Genomic DNA, 25,601 nt, shown 5'->3' with positions numbered 1-25,601 from the left:
AACAGATGCCCGAGCCCCCTCATCTGGCTCCTCTCAATGCGGAGAAGCAGTGGCTCTACTCTGAGCCCCTCCTCGGATGACCGAGCTTCTCACCCTATCTCTAAGGGAGAGCCCAGACACCCTGCGGAAGAAACTCCTTTCGGCCGCTTGTATCCGGGATCTTGTTCTTTCGGTCACGACCCACAGCTCGTGACCATAGGTGAGGGTAGGAACGTAGATCGACCGGTAAATCGAGAGCTCCTTCTTTACCCTTATCTTTGACCATGGTGTTTGTTAAGGACAATCAGTGATAAGCACAGAATTCCAATAACAGAACGTTTGGGTTCTGAACGGGGGGGGGGGTTATTCTCTATCATGCTCTTCCAGGTCTCTCTGTCATTGCCCATGTGAGCACTGAAGTCCCCCAAAAGGACGAGGGAGTCCCCAACAGGGCCACTCTCTGGCACACTCTCCAAGGACTCCAAGAAGGATGGGTATTCTGAGCTGCTGTTTGGTGAATGGGCACAAACAGTCCTGACCTGTCCCACCCACTCGCAGGCGGAGGGAGGCTACCCTCTCGTCTACCGGTGTGAACCCCAACCTCCAGGTACCGAGCCATTGCCTCTTTGTGCTTTGCCCGGCCGGGCCCCAACACAACCAAGACCAATCCCTAAAAATATAAGACAAGATTGACAGAAAACACTGGCATTATGTACAGTTACAGTACTCCGTTTGTCAAGCAAACAATGAAATTATCTAATGTGCTGTGTGTCCGAGTCACTGTTTGAAACAGGTGTTGAAAGATGCTTAAAGACCCTGTAAACTGAATTGAAAGATATATTTCTGTTCCTTGTTGTCGGCCAGGAGTGCCTGCGTGTCACACACAGTAAGGCAAAAGTTTGAGGAAGGTGTAAAAACAAAAAAAAAAACTAAAAAACTAAAAAAAAAAAAGTCTGACTTGACAGCCAGCGTGTGGATCCGGTCTTCAGGTTGGTATGGCCGCACGGAAAAGCCCATGGTGACTCCGTGGGATATAGTCCAGGCACCAGAGGTTTTATGCGGATATATTTTTGAAGCACAAACATGTAGTTATGTGTAGCCACAGGAAAGATGCCAGACGAAGTAGCATGAATTTTTCCAGGTAGTAAAAGTGTCATTTGATTGACAGAGGAGCAGGGCGTGGTTTCAGTTCATTCAGCAGACATACCCACCAGTGTTCAAGAAGAGAGAGAATGGCTTGATTTTTTTCCCCCATTTTGAGCCCCTTTTTTATATATTGTCGATTTTTCAATCATTCAAATTTGTCAGGGTTCTGAACAAAACTCTTCCCTGTGGCATCTCAAATTTAGAAGACATTTATTTTCACTTTAGAGTGACTTTGAAGGCTGTAATTATGTGGTCTATTGGTATGATGCAGAGCCTCACTATCAAACAATTTTTTTCTGAGAGTAACCCTCAGTTATTTTGCAGATGAATAACAGTTCTCATTTACTAATTGCAGCATATTAGATATCCCCATGAGTGTATGGGTAATGATATACCAGGTAAAGACAGTATAATATACACTGTTCTTTGTTCTGGTTAAGCACCTGCCCCACAAAATGTCTTTTGAGGTAGCCTCCCTCGCATCACCAAAAATAGATGACTACAGTGGTTTTACCTCCAGCATGGTGCCCGGAGGGTGAGAGGTTGGGAGGTAGTGGACTACCTCCTGCACCTCATCCCGGGGACGGTCAGAGTTCTTCCCAAAAATGACGTGGTCATCAAGAGAGCCAGGGGGCAATGAAACAAAACAGTCACATGACATGGGATCTTCTGCCATCCTAAAACAAAAAGAAGATTGCAAAATTCCTAAATTCCTATGAATAAAATATTAATATACTCCTCTCAATGATTCCAGAATATGGGCTGTCGTGCAAAATATAAATCTTTCTTGTTATTATTATTATGGAGTCATATTTTTATGATAAAAATCAGTGGTTCCAAATGCAGGTTTAGACACATAGCGCTCTATATTCATTTGCGTAGAAAGCGCAACGTACGCCGGAGCACAAATGGTGCGCATCTTGATATTCGTGCCACCGCAAGGCTCGCTGCGCATTTGCCTGTTTGGCAGACTGGTCAGTGCCAAGCTGGGCGAAGTAGGTGCAGCGAGGGTGCGTCAATTGGCTTCCGCCCAGAGCCTGTAAGAATTTAGTGACTGAGTGCTCCATTTTCAGTGATGCATCTTCATTTCCGTCCAAGAACAAGACTTGGTAAACTTGTCTGTGCCAAGCTGGGCGTTGTCAGCGCAGGGAGGGTGTGCCCTTGGAGATGCGCTTGGCCGAGTGAGACCTTAGTGTCAGAAAGTCTGTCTAAACTTGGGCCTGCTAATACCGCGTGTAAGTTGTGGCCCGGGGAGCTAATGGAATATTGGTGAATCTGATCGGTGAACATGCAAGCAGACTGACACGCAAGCGTACCTCGGACATGTGTGGTGGATGATAGATTTCATTCAACAGTGGCCATCCAAACCTCTGAAAAATGCATTATTATTTGTATCATCAAAAAAAATCCCAATTAATATTATTACAAATCATAGTAGCAAATACTCCCTCCTCTACTGAGGGCAAATTTATTGACGTGACCCCAGACAAATTTGGAAACGGCTAAAACAGTCCAGAACACAGGAGAAGAAAAAAAATAAAAGGCAAATGGGAGAAAGAGAGGTCGAGTTGTTGCTACTTTTGTTTTGTCCAATTATGTGTCGCAACAGCAAGTTACTCGCACGATTTGTTTGGCAGTAATACTACAGTAATGACATTAAGAAAATGTTCTATTTTAAATTTGTTATAAACATGTTATAAATTAAAAGCAATGTTTAAAAACGCTTGATATTTGACTTTTTTGGAAGTTTATGTAAATCCCCATAAAAAAATCTCAGCTCAGGCGCCACATGACCTAAGGCCGGTCGTGCCCAGAGGGTATATTTGTTGTCAACAGTTGCGTCTGCCATAAATGCTGGCAAGTTTCCTTTTTCCTCTGCATGGACATACATTTAAAATTTCACAATTGCACCCCGAACAATAACTCTGGTGATATGAGGATGTGATACATATTTTACTATTTTAAGGATTGTTGTTTAAATGGTCCGCTCATTGTAAGATACTGTAATAAACCGTGCCTCGAACAGTCCATACTGAAGGTATACTGTGTACCTGTTTTGCCACCTACGACAGCAATCAGAATGAGAAAAAAAAGTGTTTTTAATTGACTTTTAGTGATTTCACCAAAAACCTCCTTCGTGTAACTTGTAGACGGTCCCTGGCGAATGTCAAGCGAATAGCAAACGTCCGGCAAACTTTCTCTCGCGAGACTCATCGGTCAACAGTTTCCAAACCCCGCAAACTGCGTGACAGTTCAATCGGCCTTCTACCCAACTAAAAGCAGAAGTTGTATGACATCACATTATCATCATATTGTTTTCCTGAAATAATATCTAATCGCCTCAGGTGATTTACCAAAAATTTATTAGCCGTTATTTGTCACCGTTAAACCGTATTTGTGGTTGCAATGTGACGTATGGTATGTATGGCGCTGGTGGAGACCAGTACCCGGATGTAGTCACGTGATAGTACACATCAATTCAATAACAAATAATGTATATGTCGTTATTTCCCACGCACAGACACTCCAAATGTGCTTTTTTTGTGTGCAGTCGAGAAGAAAAGGATCCAGCCGTCTGTTTGTCGTTGAGTCCCAAACGAGTTAAACAGCGACCACCTCTTCCACACATGCGACAACTAGGGATTAGGAGGCAGTTTTGTGGAGAGAGGACTTTATTGACTGTAATCTGCACAAATCCGCTACAGTGCGAGACATCGCTAACTTCGCATTGGCGTCAACGGACAGCGTCTGATGTCGGAACTAAAGTCAGCACAAAGGCGATACGGTAAGGTTGTGGCGGAAATATTGTTGGCGATCAGTGTTTCTTAAACAAGGGCTGAATACAAACGCTCAATTTAAAACGTGTCTGTCGCTATTGTCACTCCCCCCACCCAACCTTTATTTATTTATTTTCTTGGGTGGGAGGTTGCGACACTCAGTGGCAGTGGCAGAATTGTATATACTAGCGCAAAAACTGTTTCTATTCCATTTACCTTTCGGATATTGTGAGCGCTGACGGCCGGCTGCTGGATGGCAGGTTGAAGACTCAGGAGTCACGTGACCAAGAACTCTCCTGACTGATAAACGCCAACACTTTTGAAAGACAACCATTTAGTTTGTATTTATTTTATATAATCCCCCACCGCCTCCCCAAAAAATAATAATTTGATTCGTGCAGTTCAGCCGTCAACTAAACTTTTTGTTAGAAATGTTATTTGTCCTATCAAATATTTTGCTGTGTTTGGCACGACCCGGTTTGCTGACTAAATCCTATACAAATAAATAAAGTTACGTTTTATGTGAATACTAATTTGAATATTACTCTAATTACAGTAAGAGGCTTGCAAATAAATGCTAATGTTAACGAATTTTGCTCGAGTAGGCTACATTCTAGATGTTATGCTAACAGGTCAAGGACAAACAGATATATAGCTTAATAAAAAAAAACAAAAAAAAAACGCTGATATTAATATGGCTTTTCTGATTTAAAAAAAAAAAGAGTAACAGGGTTGGCTTGGTTTACGTGACTCTCCATTACGGCTGAAAGCACCTGAGGTCGACCCATGGTCAAAGCAATTAGCTTGATGATGTATGTCGTTTCTGATGAGTCATGTACAGGTAGCTCACTTTTTTTCTCATCCTGTATTAAAAATATTTTTGTAATAGGGATGCATGTATGTCACATGACACAACTTCAGAGCATAGTTACTGCAATTTAAAATATGATCTGACAAATTGTTTTGAACAACTACTTAGGAAGACATCAACAAAGTCAAAAAAATCTGATTGAAAACTTAATTTATCTATTTGATTGGACTTTCTATTTTGAACATGCAGTGGAAAAAAACAAGTACTGAAAAAAGACAATATAAATATACCATATTGAAACACCATGTACTACTATTCCGAAAGTAGGAAGAAGTAAAACTCATTTAAATCCTACATACATAGGCCAAAAATACAGTATATCACATATAAACACTTGCATACATTTATACATACACCCCTCACATACCCATTTTTCCTATATATATATATATATATATATATATATATATATATATATTTATATTTATATCCGATCCAACTTATATATTGCAGCCTTGAGTTTTGGCTGATACCGATATCAGTCCAATCCAATTTCAGCAATAATCAAACATAATTTACTTATTTTGTAGTATGGAATGTTAGAAAATGCTTGATCACGTGATATGACTCAAACAAAGAACGATACTCAGCAATAGTAGGTATCAGAAAAACTGACTCGTTTATTATTAACCAATGGGCCACATAAATAAAGTAACTTTTCTGCACGTCCACTTCTTAACCTCTGAGGGGCAGTGCGGTGCACACAATAAAATAGACACTTGCTGCAACAAAGAAAGTAGAAGTCACCCTCAAATACAGACCCTTTCCAAAACATTTTAATATCATGGAAAAGTTTATTTCCATAATTCCATTCAAAAGTTAAACTTTCATAGATTATAGATTCAGGGCCCACAATTGAAACAATTTCAGGTATTTATTTGTTTATATTTACATAATTTGGGCTTCCAGCTCATAAAACCCACAAAATCCGGAATTTAAAAAATTAGAATACTGTGAAGAAATCAGACCAAAGTTTGTAGGACATAAATGTTTTAAACTGAGTGTCACACAGAAATCATCTACTAAACTCAAAACACCTGCACAGGTTTCCCCAGGTGTCATTAAATTGCTTCAGTTTGGTTCAATTGTCTCAGTTGGGTTCAATATGGGGAAGACTGCAGAGTTGACAACTGGCCAGAAGACCATCATTGATACCCTCCATAGGATGGGTAAGCCCAAAAAGTTCCTAGCTATGGAGGCTGGTGGTTCACAGAGTGCTGTGTTCAAACATATCAATGGAAAGTCTAGTGGAAGGACAAAATGTGGCAGGAGAAGATGCGCCAGCAAAAGAGATCACCGTAGTCTTCAGCGGATTATCAAACTGAAGATTCAAGAATCGAGCAGACATCCTGAAAGAGTGGAATGAGGCGGGAGTCACAGTTTCAAAAACCACCACATTCAGACGCATCCGGGAGATGGGCTACAACTATCGGGTTCTTCGGGTCAAGCCACTTCTGAGCCTGTCCCAACGTAGGAAGTGTCAACTCGGCAAAGGACAAGAAGGACTAAACTGTTGGCCAGTGGTCCAAAGTCCTATTTTCTGATGAAAGTAAAGTGTGCCTTTGGTTTGGGAATCAAGGTCCAAGGATTTGGAGGAAGACTGCTGAAGAACAGAACCCAAGCTGCTTGAGGTCCAGTGTGAAATATCCAGTCAGTCATGATTTGGGGGGCAATGTCCATTACAGGCGTGGGAAAACTCTGCTTTCCTAAATCCAAGGTCACCGCAACCGTCTACCAGAATGTTTTAGAGGACTTCATGATTCCTTCTGCTGACGATCTGTATGGAGATGCAGGTTTCATCTTCCAGCAGGACCTGGCCCCTACTCATACGGCCAGAAGCACCAAAACCTGGTTTGATGCCCATGCCATCGCAGCGCTTGACTGGCCAGCCAACTCGCCAGATCTAAACCCCATTGAGAATGTGTGGATTATCAAGCGGAAAATGAGGGGCACCAGACCCAAAAACAAAGAAGCAAGCATCGAGGAAATTTGGGCTTCCATAACTCCCAGGCAATGCCACAGGCTGATTGCCTCAATGCCACGGCGCATCAAAGCAGTGATTCAAGCAAACCCCTACAAAAATGAGAAGTAAATGGTGATTTCTTCACAGTATTCAAATTTTTTGAATTCCTGATTTCGTGGGTTTTATGAGCTGGAAGCCCAAATGATGTAAAAGTAAACAAATACATTCTTGAAATTGTTTCAATTGTGGGCCCAGAATCTATAATCTATGAAAGTTTAACTTTTTGAATGGAATTATGGAAATAAACCTTTCCATGATATTAAATTTTTTTTTGAAAAGGGTCTGTATTGTTATCATATCTCGTTTTTCACATTGTTTGAAGAACATATGCGACAGAGTATTGTTATATTGCCTGTTTGTCCAATCTGATCCTCGTTTGTTTGTTTATTTATTTATTTTAATTTTTTTTTGCTGACATCGGACAGATTTACGATCTCAAAGATTGGATACTGTACCCGAAAAGGCTAAGACACTGCACAGTGATTTGCTAGTGAACCCACTGCTGTTTCATCATCATAAATTGTCCTTTGTCCTACAGTATTTCTGTATTGCACAGTAGTGCATTTATTTTTAACCACACAACAATCAAAATGATGTGAATCTAACGGATTCATTCAATTTTCATTCATTTCAAATATATCCGCAATTCCCACGTGTTTTTGAAATCCACAAATTATTTGTACGTGTTTTTCAAATTCACAAATATATCCGAGGTTTACACATGTTTTTAATGTTGTGTGTGCATTTATCGTGACTTATCATTTGTAAATATTAAATTTTGCTTGTGCGTTGTTGAAACGCCGTTTGTGGATCACCGGGCACGTGCATTTATTTTTGAGGCAAACAATGCAGTTTTAAGATTTACACATCTAGGAAGGCCCTCCCTCCATCCGCGAGGCGGCGGTGTTGCTGTCTCCGTTGATGACTTGACTGCAAGTCATTTTTATGGGGGCCACATAAAATGATGTGGTGGTCCGGATCTGGCCCCCAGGCCTTGAGTTTGACACATGTGGTCTACACTCTCAAAGGAGACAGCAACACTGCCGCCTAGAGGATGGAAGGAGGACCTACTCAGACGTGTGTTGTTGGGTTTTTTTTCAACTTGAAACTGCGTTACGTTTGTCTCGAAAATAAATGATGATCCACAAACGCACCTCCAACAATTCACCAGACAAATTGAATATTTACAAATGATAGTTCATGATAAATGCACGCGCAACATAAAAAAAACACACGTATAAATCGCTGATATATTTGGGGATTTGAAAAACGCGTGCAAATAATTTTGAGACATCTCTCTCCCCATAAACATGCTTCTGTGGCCGTGAGTGGTGCTCCATGAAGCGGCCAGAGCAGCGTGATGTTCTCCAGTCCCCCTGGATGAATTTTTCCCTCCTCCTCCTCGTGGGTTGTGAAGTGTATCTGTCTGCAGGGTGTACCCCGCCTCCCGCTCGAAGATACCTGGGATTAGGCTCCAGCACGCCTGCGGCCCTTGTGAGGACAAGCGGTACAGAAAATGGATGGATGGGTGTTTTATCAGCATGGTCCTGAAAATGCATCCGCGAGGGGGACAGCGGCTCAAGTGAGAGAAAGGGAACCACTTGTAATTAATTCATTCATTTTCTACTCTTTGCTGTTTCCTGACGCTCCTTCTCCTTCCTTTTCTAGATATTGTCGTTTTTTTTTTTGGCATTGTGCTGCAGACAGGATTGAAATGAATTGTTTTATTATTCTCGAGTTAAAATAACTATGAAACAGAAAGCAATTTCCTAAGTATCTTAATGATCGGTGATTTAAATTATTATTATTTTATTGCTAACATTATTTCTAGAGCTGGATGAAGTGGCTGGGGAGAGGGAAGTCTGGGCGTCCCTGCTAAAGCTATTGCCCCCGCGACCCGACCTCGGATAAGCGGTAGAAATGGATGGATGGATGGATTATTCCTACTACTACTCTCTCGCCACACCTGACATCGTAATTGCTGGTGATATGCATTTATATTCAGTGTACTTTTAACATTTGAAGGAGGGCTGTCTTTCTGTATCGGGTACAGTATTGATACGTTTCTATCAACAACAAACTATTGCTAGAATAAATAGTTTTAAGATGAGGAGCCAGTAATAAAAATTATTCGATAGTTTAAGACATGACGCTTAGAAAATAAATTGTGTTTTCACGTTCTGATTATGGTGAAACAGTGGGCGACTGGTTAGCTAATCTGCCTCACAGTTCTGAGGACCGGGGTTCAAATCCCGCCCCTGTGTGAAGTTTGCATGCTCTCCCCGTGCCTGCGTGGGTTTTCTCCGGGTACTCCCGTTTCCTCCCACATCCCAAAAACATGCATGGTAAGTTAATTGAGGACTCTAAATTGCCCGTTGGTGTGAATGAGTGCGAATGGTTGTTTGTTTGTATGTGCCCTGCGATTGGCTGGTGACCAGTTCAGGGTGCACGGCGCCTCTCGCCCAGAGTCGGCTGGGATAGGTTCCAGCACGTTCGCGGCCCTAGTGAGGATGAGCGGTATGGAAAATGGATGGATGTCCTACTCATTTTAAGATTACTGTAAATATTACACTGTAAGCCTATGCTGTAAAATTGGAAGCATTTGCTGTAAAATTGGTCCAGTATTATGCCGTATTTATATTATGAAGTATATTACTGTAAAACACAATGCACCATGGGAGCAAAAGCAAAAAATATATATATACAGCACTACTGTAATCCGTCATTTTTACTGTAAATCGTGTTGCATCATGAGAAGGAGGACCGAAAGGAGAGTGGAAAATTTATCGATAGCCGCCATTATTTTCCTCGCCACCAAGAATTCTTTTCTTGCCAGCCAACAAGTTGGACAACTTCAAATCGATGTCTGCCACCTGAATGTAACTTGACAGTTGTGTGTCTGGAACTGATGTAAGTCACATCTTTTTTCTACCTAATGTTGTGGGGAAATGACATTTTGTGCTATAGCCATTTCATGGATGGGTTTAACAACCATTCCATGTCGAACGCCTGTGACAGAAAATGAAATGAAACGCCTGTGAATTTTTTTGGGGCATTATGTGAACATAAACATAAACATGAAAAAAATGGACTAACTTCTCGACATGTAGTATTAGAAGGTCTTCTGCTACGTTACAGCTGTGTCTTAGAAAGTGTGTCCGGAGCAAGTGAGACACACTCGAGGTGCTAGCTAAGTCTTTTTTTTTTTTTTGTGTTACTTTTTTTATGTCGTGTTTGTTGCCCTATAATAAACCAAGCGACGTCTCGGCGTGTTACAATTCTTTTACAATTATTAACCACAGTTTTAAGTCATGTGACGTACATGCGCTAAACTAAACTAGTGAGAAAATATTTTTTTACCTGTTTCTTAGTGAAGACGTGTAGCGGCATGTCACAATCATTCAACATTCCTGTTATCTATCCTTTTTTTTTTTTTTCTATAAAGGTTGCAGTTCCAGCCACACGGCTCACACCAGCTATACCGTGCAGCTGACCGTCTTGGCCGACACCCCACGTTTGATTGTTGCAGGTAAGATTGTATGTGATTTTCAATGTGTTAATTGAAATTTTATGCATCAAAAGCAATAGTGGTATTGGTACGTGGAATCGGTATCAGTGAGTACTTAAGAGTGAATACTCATACTGGTATCGGTCTGAAAGAAAAGTGGTATCAAACACCCCTAACCCCCAAAATTTGGATGTATGAGACATCACTTTTGGCTGGCAAATGTAGTCTATTCAAACTACTACTAGAAGTTATTGAATTGCCATACTTTTAAATAAATGTATTTAATTTTACATTTCTATTGTTACTTTTCTAATTTGTTTAATTTCCAGGCCCAATGGCTGACACAAGCCAGCACAGAGAATGAGTTGTCATGTGAGGCAACTTGTTTTGTGGATGGGCTAGTTGTGCTGTTCTCCTCTCACAACTTTAATCTTCGGTGTCAGCAAGGTGCAGCTTTGCGCGCTGGAATTCATCCATCGGTAAGAACTATTCCATCCAAAGCGTAATTTCTCGAGTTGCCATCGCAATGTACATGTACGCAATAGTCACATTGCAGGTCCTGCAACGCACCACGGTATATTGCGTTCAAAATATGTAGTACCGTTTTGGTTTGTTTTATTTTTCCCTGAATGCCTGTGAGCAGTTTGACAGATAGCAAACCATTATCCAAATGAGAGGCAAAATGTGTTTGCTTTAAGTTGTTTGTCCTCCCAGTTGCAGTTTACTGTAAAACGTGACACGTTAAACAAAGAATTCAACAACGAAAGTCAGCTACCTTAATGCTTAACATACAGTAATGCAAAAATCCATAGACATGCTAACGGAAATGAACACCGATTTTATGGTCATTATAAACCCAAACAGAGCAACTCAGAGTCTTATATACTTATCTTCCTGGATGATAACAATTAATGAGGACCCGGGAAACTTATGTGTCATATTTTGAATGTTCCCCTTCGAACTGTTAGACATATTTAGACAAATAAATGGAGACATATTTCGACAAATGTCTGAAAGTTCCTCGGGCCAACAACAGCCCACTGTTAACATCATGGCCGGTCGATGTGGCTATGGTTTTAATAGATTGTCACCTGAAAAGACTGATTTTTGTTGTTGTTTTACTTTGTTTTTCTAGAAGCTGCGCTGACATAAATCCAGAGAGGGGGAACCAAAGCTAGGAACGACAAGGCACCAAGCAAGGAGAGTTGCAGGATGATGCAAAACAAGGCAGCATCGGATAACCCACGTCTGGGCACTCATCAAGAAGCTTGGTGATTTCCTGTGTGACTTTGTGTGATTTTATACACACACATAAACACATACGTTGTGTTTTTTTTTTTTTTGTTTTCCCCTCCCCCCAGTTTATAGTTATTGAAGTCACTAGTGTTAAGCTTGTCCAATGCTGTTGGACTTTCAATTTAAAAAAAAGTTTGAAAAGGAACTACCTTTCTGTTGTCTTTATTATTGATGATGATGATGATGGTGGTGATTATCATAATAATCATAATTATATAAAAAATACAATTATTATCATCCATCCATTTTCCGTACTGCTGATCCTCACTAGGGTTGCGGGTAATTATCATCAATGATAATATCAATGGTGACAAAAAAAATATATATATATATATATATATATATTGAAGGATAAAAAATACAACATTACTTTAAATATTCATTTATTATTGTAAAATCAATTACAGTATAATACTGAGTCACTAAAAATTACAGTATTTTACTGGTAGCAGTGATCCTTTAAAGTACTGTAAATTTCTCCAGTATGTTGCTATAATCAGTAATCTTAGAAAGTACAGTATTTTACTGGAGATTAATTTACAGTATTATACTGCATTAATTTACAGTGTTTTACAGGATCACTGCTGCCAGTAAAATACTGCAATTTTTACAGTAAGAAGTTTTACAATGTATGGATCGATGTTCTCGTTCACTCTAAAAGAAGAAAACTTCCAAAAATACATCTTTAGATGACATTTCTTGAACTAACCTCTGTCTGTGTGTAACTGTAGATACCTCCTTAATTCACAAACAAACTCCTCTACATAATTAAAGCGGGAGTTCCCCCAACTTTTTTTTTTGTTAAAAAATATATATATTTCCACCCAAGCCAATACTAGAGAAGATAAAAAGTTGTTGATTAAGCCTGTCAGCTCCTCTAACATCTCACTGTATTCAATAGTTTATTTATATATATTTAGTGAATGCCTGATTCATTTCCCGCCCTGGCCCAGTCAGTGTCGCACCGAAAATGACGTACAGGGAAACGACGGCACGGAAATGAGGCATTTTGCCGAGCAATGGGTGAAGCGTAGTTTTAAAACGCTCACTAAAAATATTATTGAGATTTTATGTAGCATAAAATAGTCATACAATAATTATTGCGTAAACGAAAACAATAATTAAAATTGCCACAAATAAACAACATCTACCTCTTTTCGAGGAGCCGTTGGCGGTCAGCAGCGGTGTGGTTGGTCGCGTGGTCACAAACCAGCAATCCTCTCGTCCTTACTGATCTGTTATTATTGTTTTTGTTAATCTCATTTCTTTTAATGTGTGTGTAAGACAACTTGCGAGTGACCCAACGATGTACTGTAGTTTGTGAGAACTGTCATCCACTTGATTATAACTTTGAGCGCCGTAACGCTGAGGCCGCTTCACCACCTGTCATGACGTAGAGTGGTTCTCCCAGCCGGTTTCCGCAACTTACTGAATAGCTGGAAGAAGCGGGATGCTCCAGAATCAGGACATGGGAGCGATACATTATGTACAAACGTACGCACGTACATTGCCCGTGTACATTTTGGCCACAGGCTTTGCTTTTTTTTTTATCCACAGGTACATTGTAAATATAGTTAAGTATTGTTGTAAAACACAATAATATGTTTACTTTCTAATGTACATTATTTGAATGGTTTAGGGGGAACCCGGAAATGTATGTGTGCGTCTCCACATTAACAAGTACTGTAACTGCAGTGGTTAGAGAACGTATTTGTACGCTGGATATTGAACAATTGACATTTTCCTTCGCTCTTTTTACAAAGCGCTTTTTTAAATGTATTTATATTTATCTGACAGGGAAGCTGGACCAAAGCAGGAAAAAAAAAAAAAAAAATATATATATATATATATATATATTATATACAACCTCAATTTCAATGAAGTTGGGACGTTGTGTGAAACATAAATAAAAACAGTATACATTGATTTGCAAATCATGTTCAACCTATATTTACCGTATTTTCACGGCCATAAGGCGCACCGCACGAAAAGGCGCAGTCTCAGTTACGGGGTCTATTTCTGTATTTAACACATACATAAGGCGTGCCGTATTATTCGGCGCAGGCATGGTAAAACATACATGATTACTTGGGGACGTTGTTGACACAGTAGGTGTTGTAGGGTATTTGTGTCTGTTGCATGCACCGCATGCATGGACCTGCACACTAAGTAATTGTGTGAAGTATAGTGTATGAAATCCTGCCTAGATGAGTGAAAGTGTTTTTATTCCCTTTGCTTCGAAAGTAAAAGCTGCTCGCCTTGGCCAAGTTGTCATGGTATCTAATGTCATATTTGGTGTATCTAAATTCGTATTCATCATTGTTTCCACAGTAAAGTGGGTGTAATGAGCATTTTCAAAACTGGTTGAGTTCAAAGAGAGTGTTAAGTGTGCCATATAGCTGGATCTTGGGGTGTCTTAATATAAGCATGTCACAGACATGTTATTATTGGTTCCAATACTTTTGCTCACCTCCCAAGTTGTGAATCAGATCCAGACAGAAATCCCTGGAAATATGATATCTTGTCTCATGTTCAGCTTTTGATGTCAAATCCAAATGTTTTCAGTCTACAGTAAAAAGAAAGGAATTGGCCTCACTGCGCCAATAATTTTGAACGTGTAACGTGTCAGATTTCATTCACCGTTTGTTTGTAGTTTTTTCCTCTTTAGATAAGATAAATACTTGCTAAACATTTGAAATTAATTGCCGTGGTCTGTGTCGCAAGCAATAATTAAACAGTAGTACAACAAACTGAAATAGGATAATGTCAGTAAGTGATAATCACTGTTTGAGCAGTACAGCTGCCTGAGCGGTACATTTCCAATATATATATATATATATATATATATATATATATATAAAGTTCCAAGAAATAAGTTTATCTGTGTTCAAAATAGTAGAGAACACGGTACATGTGAATTTCCATCTCGAATAGCTTCTACCTGTTCCACAACATTGCAACATTCTTTGTATGTCATTGCCTTTGTTCAAACCAGGATGCTCTTGTGCTAATAACTGGTGCACATGGACATAACATTTAAAAAAGGTGACTCATGTTTCACCTGTCATTCTTGGTGCAGTCATATTCATGACAGCATCTCAATGACAGGTACAAACAGGTTATCGTGCACAAAATATCTGTTTTGTTTTGATATTGTTCTCGAGTTGTTTTTGCTCAAGTCTGCAGCGAACAGGCTAGTGGCACATATGGAATGCCGGAAGCAACCGAAATTAATTCTTAAAAGGTTCTGGAGGAGACATGTTACCTGAATGGCAGTCGTCCTCTTACGCACGCCTGTTGGCCTTTCATCTCCTGGAGTGTGCTGACAGGCCCTGCACATCCTGGCTATCCTTACACACAAACAGTAAAAACACTACAGGAAATAAACACCTTCCTAAACCAATGGCAAACACTTCTGTGAGAGCACTCACTCATACAGTAATGCAAAAGCCGGAACTGACAAAAAGAAAGCCCATAGAGAAAACGCAATGCAAATACAAGCACATGTATTTTTTTGGAATGAAGAGACCAAATACAAATAATGGCATCAATATCTGACAGGAAAACAGATATATCACAACTAAAATGGCAAGACAATGAATACAATCGTACAAGAAAACTGTGTCTGGAATTGTGAACAATATAGTCTTTGTGGTTGAGACTCTCCGTGTGTGGTTCCAAGAATGTAGTACAGTAATCCCTCGTTTATCACGGGGGTTGAGGTTCCGGACCACCCCTGCAACAGGTGAAATACGCATATTTTATGATTATTTTTTGGGACATATTTTAAAGCTGTATGAACCTCCCCAGACTCTTATTAAACATCCCCATATTCACTCCTATTAACCTCGACCATCCTCTTATAAACACGTTCTATATTACTCTAAACATAGAGTAATGCACAGTAGTACTGTACACTATGTATGTACAGCACATTTTATTCATTGCAATATGTGTTTTAATGAATTATTCTTTTGCAGTTGTTTTTTTACAGTTGGATTTTTTTTAAGACTCGGAAGTGTTTATTTGACCACAACAAAAATTACAGCATACGCTCAAAATCCCGCAATATGGTGAACTATGCGCACTATGAATATGAAAAGAAAAGTCTGCAATGCACTGAATCCGCAGTAGGATTCTTAATTTACACAAACACACACATTGATCCACTCTAAATCCGAGCTGAAGGTAAAGTCATCTCACCACATACGAGGTGGCACAGCCAATGAAGCAGAGGGGCGAAAGAGGAAGCTCAGGGCTGTTAAGGGACCAAAACAGTTGGTGAGAAGCCAAAGGATATTAATCTGAAGGGGCAGACAGGGTGGTAGGAGAGGATGTCTTATAAAGCATAGCATTATCGTGCGTGTCTTCCTGGAGGATTACCGGTAAGATAAGAAAAATGCAGGGTGTCTGTGTCCATCTGGCTTGCATGAAGGTTGCGCCTTAAATTGTTAAGATAGTCCTGCATCTCATTTCAAATCACAGCCATTTTGATGAGTTGACTTTCAGCTCTCACCGCATCAACATTTCAACTTTTACAACCAGCCACACATAAAAGGGATTTTGAAAATGTGACAAAATGAAGCAATTAAAAACCTCTTAGCAATTAAATCTGTGGTTAAAAGACAGAGGTGGAGGATGGGAGGAGAAGATGGGCGGCATCAGTCGTACAGACAGGAACGACGGCGCCACTGCTGTTTAACAATCAAAGATGGGAGGCAGGGACTAGCAAGGAAGTCGTCCTTCGGAAAATACAGGTGTTTGCTACAATCAAAGCACAGCTTGCAGAAATGACTGGGTTTGAAGTTGAAAGAGGAAGGCAGGAGAAGTGGGGGCCTGTGTGATGAGTGACTGTCTGTTTGCGGGGGGAAACGTATCATAACACTGAGGACCAGAACACCCTGTGGGATTATGAATCATTAACAAGGATAAGAAAATTGATGACTTAGTAGTTTTTTTTTTTTGGTGTTTTTTATTTTTATTTTTTATTTTTTTTACTTTATTTGGATTTCCTTTCCTATGAAGGCTTTTTCCTCGCTCTCTATAGTCTGGCGAGTTCCAAGAAGACATTGAGAAGGTTCCTGTGGCATTTTACAAAGACCAGTGCATAAAATTCACTTTAAATGGTAGGAATCGTGTCTACTAAATACTGTATATGCACACAGTAGGAGTGTTATTATGACACAAAGGATGAGAATTCATTCTGATAGCTCATGGAAGTCATGTTCACCTTTTGACGACTAATTGCACTAGCAATCATGCATACCGCAGTCACATGAATATGAAATCTATTCACTATTGTACTTATTAATTTAGATTGCAGGAAGAACATGGAGATTGTTTTAGGAACCACAGGCCTATTCTTGTAGATTCCAGACCACAAAGTCATGCTCAAGAAACGGGAAGTGCATACCCTTACGGTAAGCATAATAGCGGTGTCAAGAATAAAGTGTCAACAAGCTGTGAAACACGTGGCCTCTATGTCATTGGGAGAACATAAATACCAAAACACGATCTGCATTGCATTGTATTGCACGAAATGGCAATCGGAGCAATTTTTGGATTTTTGACGAAAGTCATTATTTGACTTTCATACTTTATTTGGATGCGGCATGTATTATGTGCTCCTTATGTTATTTTATAGCCCCGATACAACGCAAATGAATTAAGCTGCAAATTGTTCTGTTCAATGGACTTGATGCCTTTGTTAGATTTAAATTTGGGCATTTCAAAAATGAACAGCAATGACAAGAAAGTCCTTTTCCAGTGTGTCTGTGTTTGTCAGCCGATCCGAAGCAGCTCCACCAACATGCTCTGACAGGTAAGGAATTGCCAGTGGTGACTGAATGATAAAAAGAAAAAGAAGCAAAAAGTAACTGGAGTGACATTCAGAATTATGTTATGTTCATCCAAATCAATCAAGGCAGCAGTTCGTCAAACTCACTCCGCTTACAAGCGAGACATTCAGGATTTAGGACTTTTTCATTTCTATATCCGACACAGTACGCAATATACAAAAACGTTTGCAAAATCATTTACGACAGAAGCAGAATCATGTCAGACCTCCTGCTTTCCGTAGGTGACCGCATTCGGTCGAAGCCAAACCACCTCTGGAGTGTCGCCAATTATAGGATCTCCCGAGTTGTAACTACTCTCAAGCTGCTATTATATGTAGTGCGCTGCTCTTCGAAATATCGTCACGGCATGCAAACGACATTAGATACATAACTGTAATTAAGGTAACTCACATTGCTAAGATCTTCCTCCTAAAAGAAGCTTCAAATATTTATTTATTTATTTTGCACATTGTGCTGGAGAGACAAAAGAGCAGAGGTCTCAAAATTGCAGAAGGTCATGCTGCTCAAGGTCATTGTGTTGTGCTGCTCTTTTAGATTAAGATTCCATATTTGATTCTGTACTAATAATTTTTGAATAAAAAAGGTTCTTCACAGATAGATTAAGTCAAGTTATTAGATGTACTGAGAAACTGGTAACAATTCCATCCTTTAAAAAGAAAAAGAAAAAAGAAAGTGCTTTAATAATGCATCTTTTAGGAGACCAAACGAGACGAGACACAACATTTCCTAAATAAAAAGAGGAAGCGAATAGTCGTCCATGACAGTGAGGGTGTGGGGGGGGGGGGGTGATGACGTCGCAGGAGGGGGCGGGGCCTTGACTCAGTCAAGACGCGCGCGCGACTGGAAAGTTTGTCCCACAACTGTGAGCGCGTCCGACACCGTCACCTCGCGTAAAATATGATGCGGATATTCTTCTTCTGTGCACATTTTCCGAGCCAGGGGAAGAAGCCGAGTTCAATAAAGCCAAAGGTCGTTCAACAAGTGTGACCTTGCCTTTCCCGTCTCGCAGCAAGGCGAGGCTTCAAAGTCAAAACAGGTAACGCTTGAATTGCGATCATCTTTCTTGACTGTCGCCAGTGTTGAGCGCCATTGATTGATTTGAGAATGACACTAGTATTTTTGTCTGCTAGGTTCGAGCGATAATTCAAAGTTAGGTTTACCACGGAAGCCGATAATACGCTGTAATTGAACAAATACTCGAACAAATACTCACACTGTACTATACTTGTGTACTATACAATAAAATATTCCTGGTGAAAGTAGGAACGACTGATTCAACTCCTTCACTGGAGCAAACGTTGTTTTTTGTTTTGTTTTTTATTATTATTTTTATTTTTTAATGTACTAGTCGTTAAGATAATCTTTTATACTGTCAATGATATAAAATACCCGTTTTGGTTCCTTAAAACTTACAAACTTTTCTCCATACAAAATTGCTCCCTTTTTATTAATCAACTTGTATGTAGTGCTTTACTGATCTACTGATCCAGGACTCAACTGACAGCAAATTACTAAATTAGATAATAATAACAACTGAAAAAGTACACCTTGCCTGTATGTGTTTTTTCCCACAACACCAAAATATCTCTCTTAAACAAGGCCATGGATGGGGAATATCTTGCTTCTCTGGATCTGTAGCGTCATTGTCATTAATTATCCCTGGTAAAGGTTCCTCCATGTTCGCGCTGTCCCTGTTTCCCCGCCTGACACAGTAATCACCTTTTTTTTTTTTTTTTTTTTAATGTGGTGTTATCATCCACAGCAGTTTAAAAAGTAACAAGCCTGTTTTGACAAAGTCAGCAGTGTAGAGAGTACAGGTATCTGTTTTCAAATGTACGGAGTAAAAGTTGATAGTCGTCAGAAAATAAATACTCAAGTCCAGTACAGATACTTGAAAAATCTACTAATTCACCACTGGTTTTAAGTAATTTAAGGTTGAGATTGACCAACTTTGTAAACCATTTGTTATTTATTCACGCTTAAAGTGTTAGTACATAATAACAAATGAGAGTTATTCTTCCTCTTTTACAGGTTATGCTCTAATATACCAATAATAAATTCGAGGCAATAACATAAATCCACAGTGTCCATGGTGCAGCAGAAATGCATTAGAGGAGTGCTGAAATATGTTGCTTTTCCCAGCAATTGAATTGAATTATCTATACAATGAAATAACAATTTGCATGAATTAGTTTGAATTAGAATAAGTATCAATTAATGTGTGTGTGTGTATACATATATATATATATATTTATATATATAAATATAGATAGACAGATAGTGCCCATTGTCGGATTTCATTTGCAACCTACAGCCCAGTGGGAGAATTTTGTTTATCTATCAATCTATCTATCTTTTTATAGATCCATCTATCTTTGAAAAATCTTCAAATATAGCCTTCCAAAAATCCAAGTTTAACTACATACCATGACAAACATTTGTTGTAATGTGATATAGGTGAATGATTTATTATTATACAAGGAAGTCCAATGTCAATATTTAAAACCGAATTGTAGTTTACTTCCACCCCTTGATCATTCTATCCTGAAGAATCAAACCTAACCCGCTGTCTTAAAAAAAAAAAAAAAAAAAAAAAACACGAAGTTGTATAATGCATTGTGCAAAAATGAATATGAAGGGGATTAGTGAACGCCTATAAATCAACAATGAAATAAGATTTCTCGTGGTATCACGCACATAGTGCTCTCATGACAACTGAAGAAACATTTTAAGCAGCTTTTTGAGTGTCCAAGTCACATGGACTCTAAATTGGTGAAGATTTCAAACGTTCATCTGTTTTAACCAGTGTTTCCCAACCTTTATTTGGCTGAAGCATCGATTTTACATGAGAAAAATCTCACAGGACCCCCATCAAACAAAAATGTCACAGAAATAGGAATACTGAAATAATGTAGTCACGGTTTGACTTGCTCAGTGAGAAATCTCGGCCTGTTTAATTGAACATAAAGCTGATACACTTGCAGGAAGCCATGACTTATTCTGTTGTATGATACACAGGTTTATTGTACCTAACTCCGGTCCCACCAGACTCCAAAGCTTCGATTTAGATAGAAAAGTGCTTCAAGCTCAGAGACGACCTGAACTGAGCTGTCCACAGAAAACACATTTACCATGTCAACATTAACTTCTGTGTACTTTTTAATGCGATATTTGAATGCGTCTGAAGACTCCACTAATCTATATGGGCTTGTACAGTGATTAGTACACAACTATTTCCTCCTCTCAGCAAAACAGTCTGCTCGCTCCTCCTCCCAATGGCCGACTTGTTAACCAGGGGCTGTGCTGGGTCTTGGCCAGGCAGGTTTTATGACCACAGCTCTGTCATTGCGTTGGAATATCATCTTCTTCCCAGGCGAGATCTCCAGTCCCCCCACCCCATCAACCCCACCCCTTCTCCCTGTGCCAGCTGTTTCGCTCAGTGTTCCCAGCACTTTGGCGAATAGAGGAGGATTACGCTTTGTTTGTTTATCCTCAGCGACAGAGGAGTATGGGTGACTATTCCGACGTACGCCGGAGTCACATTCCCCCAAAATTACAGAGCAGTAGCCGTGGCTCCAGGCCGACATGAAATAAATCTGTTTGACCTTAAGTACAGCACCTTTCATTCGGGAATTCCAAACTAATTGGTTTACGATTTCATTGCTTGTAGGATTCATCTATGAGTGACTGGACCTTCAAGAAGGAAGAGTATGTCCATGTTGACTCAACAAATTAAGACTGACTGAGGGAATTTGTCACTGTCAGTCAGCCTGACGCCGCGTGCGTGTAAACCAGATTTGCACCGCCCGCCTCGGATGCATCGAAGTAGACAGCTTTTCTCTTGGAGACTGTGCTGTTTGCTATGCCAGATACGGTATCATTCCAAGCAATCTTCAGACCAAGATACTTACCTTCTCAAGCTTTAACCTCTTTTACTGTTTCCTGCTGTAAAAAGAATAGATCTTCGAGGATGGGTGTGTGTGTGGTGGAAGTCAACAAGATTGTTTGGAGCGAGGAATTTATTGTTTGGAGCCGTGCACAAGTCCCGCCAGCTTTCGGCTGGTTGTCAGTTTCCACAGACGTTGGATTTTAACAAGCTTCGTGTCACCTTTCAAAAGCTCTCCTCATCCTACTGCTGATTGACATGTTTTAAGGTGTAGAGAATTGTACATAGCTGGAATGCTGCTTGAATCAGGGTGACGGTTGTGTTTCTGAGCGTTTTCCCCTTATTGAGTTACATAAAGATTGTTCTTGATATTGTTTGACTCTCAGCCTCTGTTTGTCATCAAACTGCAAGTGGTGCCTCCGGTGTGTTTGAGGTGAAGTGTTTTACAGGGCTTCTTTTGTATGTTGCCTGAAGGCTTGTGATGTGTGAAGGGTTATAAATCAAGTGTGATTCATAAAAACAGGTTCTGCTGTCTGCCAAGTTTCATCTCTTCTCTACAGACCTCCGAAATGTACAAATAGATTTTGGCCCGCAGCCATACCGCCAAACTGCTCCCCTGTTAACACCCCCCGCTCCCCCCAACACACACACACCCTCCTCACACAAACACACAGACATACACACACACTCGCTGTTCCCTCCTCCAACCTCACAAGCATTTATCTCCCCCAACGATTGCCTCTGCACAGGACCAATGATGTTGTTTTCTTTAAGCTTTTCTTTGACTGTCCTCCATGGGAAGTACCTGGCAGCAGATACATGTGGCAGGCCTGTGCCTGGACATGTCTGTCTCCCCTCTCTTCTGTCTGCACGGCCACGCAGTGTGAGAATTGTAGTATCCGTGGCGATGAGGGATGTGTGTGTGTGAGGTTTGTTATTCAAATGTTGTATCAAAGAGGATTTGGGCCTCAATGTCTGCATATCTGAAGTTTAGAAATGTCAGCGCCTCAAAGGCGGATACATAGTATGGAAAAAAATGACCTCATGGTTTTGTGAAGTCATTGTCGGAATGCGTGTAACAAATAAAGTGCTGATGTTGAAGAGTTAATTATTTGTCCTTTTTGTGTCTGCAGGTTTTATAGTGTGTCACCTCCTTGCCATGTGGTAATCATCTGAACAACACAAAAAAACGATATTGAACAACGGCTTGAGCCGCTGATCTCATCTACCAGAGTGCACCTGCAAGGCTCACATGGCCCACCATTATGAACCCTGGCTACGGACAGCACCATCTAGTGGCAGCACAGAAGAAATGAACATCACTTCCTGGTGGGACCTCCAGAGAGATGTTCCTTCTGGGAACTGGATTGACCTCCACACAGGACAAAGTGCTGACTTACCTTCTGTGAGTTCAGGGGGCACCATGGGTGTGCAGTCCTCTTTAGCCTCCTACGGTTCTGAGTCGCAACTGTGCTCCTTGCCTCTTACTCAACATGTACCAGCATCACATTCGCCTCACCTCTTCCCTCCGGGTGGCTTCAAGATGGAACCTCTCGCTTCTGATATCTTGCAACAAGAACCATTCACACTGGAGGAGCCACGGGAGAATGTTGTCTTGGCCAGGCCAAAGTCCCAGAGGCGTTCTTCTACCAGAGGGGCTGGCCAGGCGGTGTGTCGCTGTCCTAACTGTGTTCACGCTGAGCAACTGGGCCACAGCACTGATGACAGCAGGAGGAAGCACATGCACAACTGCCACATCCCTGGCTGTGGCAAAGCCTATGCCAAGACCTCTCATCTAAAGGCTCACCTACGGTGGCACAGCGGGGACCGGCCGTTCGTCTGCAACTGGCTCTTCTGCGGCAAGCGTTTTACACGTTCCGACGAACTGCAGCGCCATTTACAGACGCACACCGGTACCAAGAAATTTAGCTGTGTGTTATGCCCTCGGGTGTTTATGCGCAGTGATCACCTGGCCAAGCACATGCGTACACATGAGTCCCCAGCAGGTCATGGGGAGGAGAGTGTGAACGGAGATGGCAAGGGCTTCGATTCCCCCACACCTCCTCAGTCATCATCAAACATGTCCGCACCCGACACCATAGAGCCTCCAATGAAGCTGAAATGTGAGACAGACCCCTCGGTGTCCGGTGCAACTGGGTAGCCCAGCTAATTTCATTACTTTCAGAATCAAGTTTGATCTAAATAGGGATGCCATCACTTGTGCACATTCTGTCATCAGTTTCATAATAGAGCTGCTTGGATTTTAGGTTAGAAGCCTAAACTGATCTACTTAGTACAGAATGTGTTTTTGTATGGTTCAGTAAATTACTAATATTGACTGGACCATCAACTCTGTGATTTACTAGCACTCTGACCTCTGCTTAGGTTGAAGTTTTACCAAAAGTGCGCTTAATGATGTTAGTAAGAGGACAGTATAATTTTGTTGTGTTTTGTGTTAACATGATACAAAACAACAGACAATATATTCCTTTCAAGAAAGTTTGAAAATGTTTTTTTTTTTTTTTTAGCTGGAGAATGGTGTAACAGGAACACTTCTCATGTCTGGATTGGCACCCGAAATAAATGGGTTCTTCCTCTGCACATATGCCAACACTTCACAAAACCTGGGCTGTGTAGTTTTTTACATAATCCTTCTGGCTAGCAAACTAATATAATACCGTCCTCTCCTTGGCAGAGGCAAATAAATGATACCACAAAATGAGCGAAGTTTGCAACTCAGAGAGAGTCTGTTGCAGGACTCATGCTGCTAGGGACACTTTCTACCTGCAGATCAAACAACAAGGGTGCATTAATTGAAGTTACTATGGTACATACATTTTTGTTTTACTGAAAGACTTTGAAGATTTTTTTTTTAAAGAAAATTAAGCAACTTGAAGTATGGTATTGTGGCGGCACGGTGGATGACTGGTTATAGCGTCAGCCTCACAGTTCTGAGGATCCGGGTTCAATCCCTGCCCCCGCCTGTGTGGAGTTTGCATGTTCTCCCCGTGCCTGTGTGGGTTTTCTCCGGGCACTCCGGTTTCCTCCCACATCCCAAAAAACATGCATTAATTGGAGACTCTAAATTGCCCGTAGGTGTGACTGTGAGTGCGAATGGTTGTTTGTTTGTATGTGCCCTGCGATTGGCTGGCAACCATTTCAGGGTGTACCCCGCCTCCTGCCCGATGACAGCTGGGATAGGCTCCAGCACGGCCGCGACCCTTGTGAGGAGAAGTGGCTCAGAAAATGGATGGATGGATGGAAGTATGAATTGTCTAACAAATGCAAATAAATCCCACAAGCGATGCAAAACATGAATATATACAAGTATATATAAATTCATGTTTTGCATTGCTTGTGGGATTTATTACAGTTAACCGTGGTCACAGCAGCTACTGCTTGGTTCAACCTATGCACGATTCTTTTTGGGGATTTTAATGACAACTATTATTTCAAGCAAAAACACCTCATGTGTTAATACTACCGGGAGGCTTGTGGATATTCACATCTTTGTACAAAGAAGACATTAGAATCAACAGGTCTATGTGGCCACAGCAGCAGTTACCAGGTCAACAATGAAAACGATATCCAGGAAACTGAAGGACACTTAATGTGAACACCTATCTGCCGCGTGCTGCAATTCTTTGTGCAAGTCCCTCAATCGTTTGCAACAGCTAGATCATTTTGGAAAGTGATCTGTCAGAAAGATATACACACTTTGGATTTAACACAAAAATAAAACAAAATTAAGTACATAATAATTATACCACACAACACTTTTTCTCCGGGGTAATGTTTGTATCGTAAGGAAAATATTATAGAAGGAGAAACATCATGTTAGAAATAATTCAAAATCTGGTTGGCCTGGTTATTACAATGCAATTTCCATCTTTAAAGAAAGACGTGTACACTGTTTAATTGAGACGTGCAGCGATAATTTGGATAACTATCAATTAAGACTACAAGCATTAAGGACAGGCATAATAAGAAATTATTGTTAACCTATGATGATAATGACTACTGTAATTAGTTTACAATAATGCAGTCTCACAATTTCCTTGTTTTTACATGAAAAGGGTTGTTGGTTAATTGTTGTGTACTTATTGTGTACTGCATATTAATATTTTGTATAGTAACAGTTTAATGGTGTTTTCATTTATATTGATTTGATCAGTAGCACAAGAAAGATACATTTTTAAAGAACTTTCTGTAGTCATTTTAAGTTGTAGTGACTGTAATAAAAAATGATGGTGTTTA

General features: G+C 40.4%; 2 protein-coding genes across 5 annotated transcripts in view; one reads left to right on the top strand and one right to left on the bottom strand.

The window, feature by feature from the left end:
* scrn2 (secernin 2) overlaps positions 1-4,183 on the bottom strand; it is a 15,503-nt gene extending 11,320 nt beyond the window's left edge. The window contains exons 1-2 of the mRNA XM_061678441.1: positions 4,119-4,183; positions 1,640-1,802 (exon numbers count right to left, since the gene is read on the bottom strand). Of these exons, the coding sequence (XP_061534425.1) occupies positions 1,640-1,801 (162 nt within the window). The 5' untranslated portion in view covers position 1,802; positions 4,119-4,183. The remainder of the gene's footprint in view (positions 1-1,639; positions 1,803-4,118) is intronic.
* sp6 (Sp6 transcription factor) lies at positions 3,371-25,601 on the top strand. Of its 4 annotated transcripts, XR_009768702.1 has the most exons (6): positions 3,594-3,910; positions 8,229-8,399; positions 8,628-9,706; positions 10,242-10,325; positions 10,634-10,783; positions 11,440-11,956. XR_009768702.1 is itself a non-coding variant. In XM_061678445.1 (5 exons), the coding sequence occupies exon 5, from the start codon at positions 22,597-22,599 to the stop codon at positions 23,503-23,505; it is 909 nt and encodes a 302-aa protein (XP_061534429.1). In that variant the 5' UTR covers positions 3,371-3,470; positions 3,677-3,910; positions 8,229-8,399; positions 8,628-8,780; positions 22,478-22,596; the 3' UTR covers positions 23,506-25,601. The 4 variants fall into 4 exon arrangements, 3 of the variants coding, with proteins under 3 accessions (XP_061534429.1, XP_061534427.1, XP_061534426.1); XM_061678445.1 differs by lacking the exons at positions 10,242-10,325; positions 10,634-10,783; positions 11,440-11,956 and adding exons at positions 3,371-3,470; positions 22,478-25,601 and having other exon boundaries at positions 3,677-3,910; positions 8,628-8,780; XM_061678443.1 differs by lacking the exons at positions 10,242-10,325; positions 10,634-10,783; positions 11,440-11,956 and adding an exon at positions 22,478-25,601 and having other exon boundaries at positions 3,595-3,910; positions 8,229-8,378; positions 8,628-8,780.

This window comes from Phycodurus eques, chromosome 6 (genome assembly GCF_024500275.1).
Source record: "Phycodurus eques isolate BA_2022a chromosome 6, UOR_Pequ_1.1, whole genome shotgun sequence".
Taxonomy (NCBI): Eukaryota; Metazoa; Chordata; class Actinopteri; order Syngnathiformes; family Syngnathidae; genus Phycodurus; species Phycodurus eques.
The sequence above is the reverse complement of the archived record's forward strand: the minus strand, read 5'-3'. Positions and strand labels throughout refer to the sequence as shown.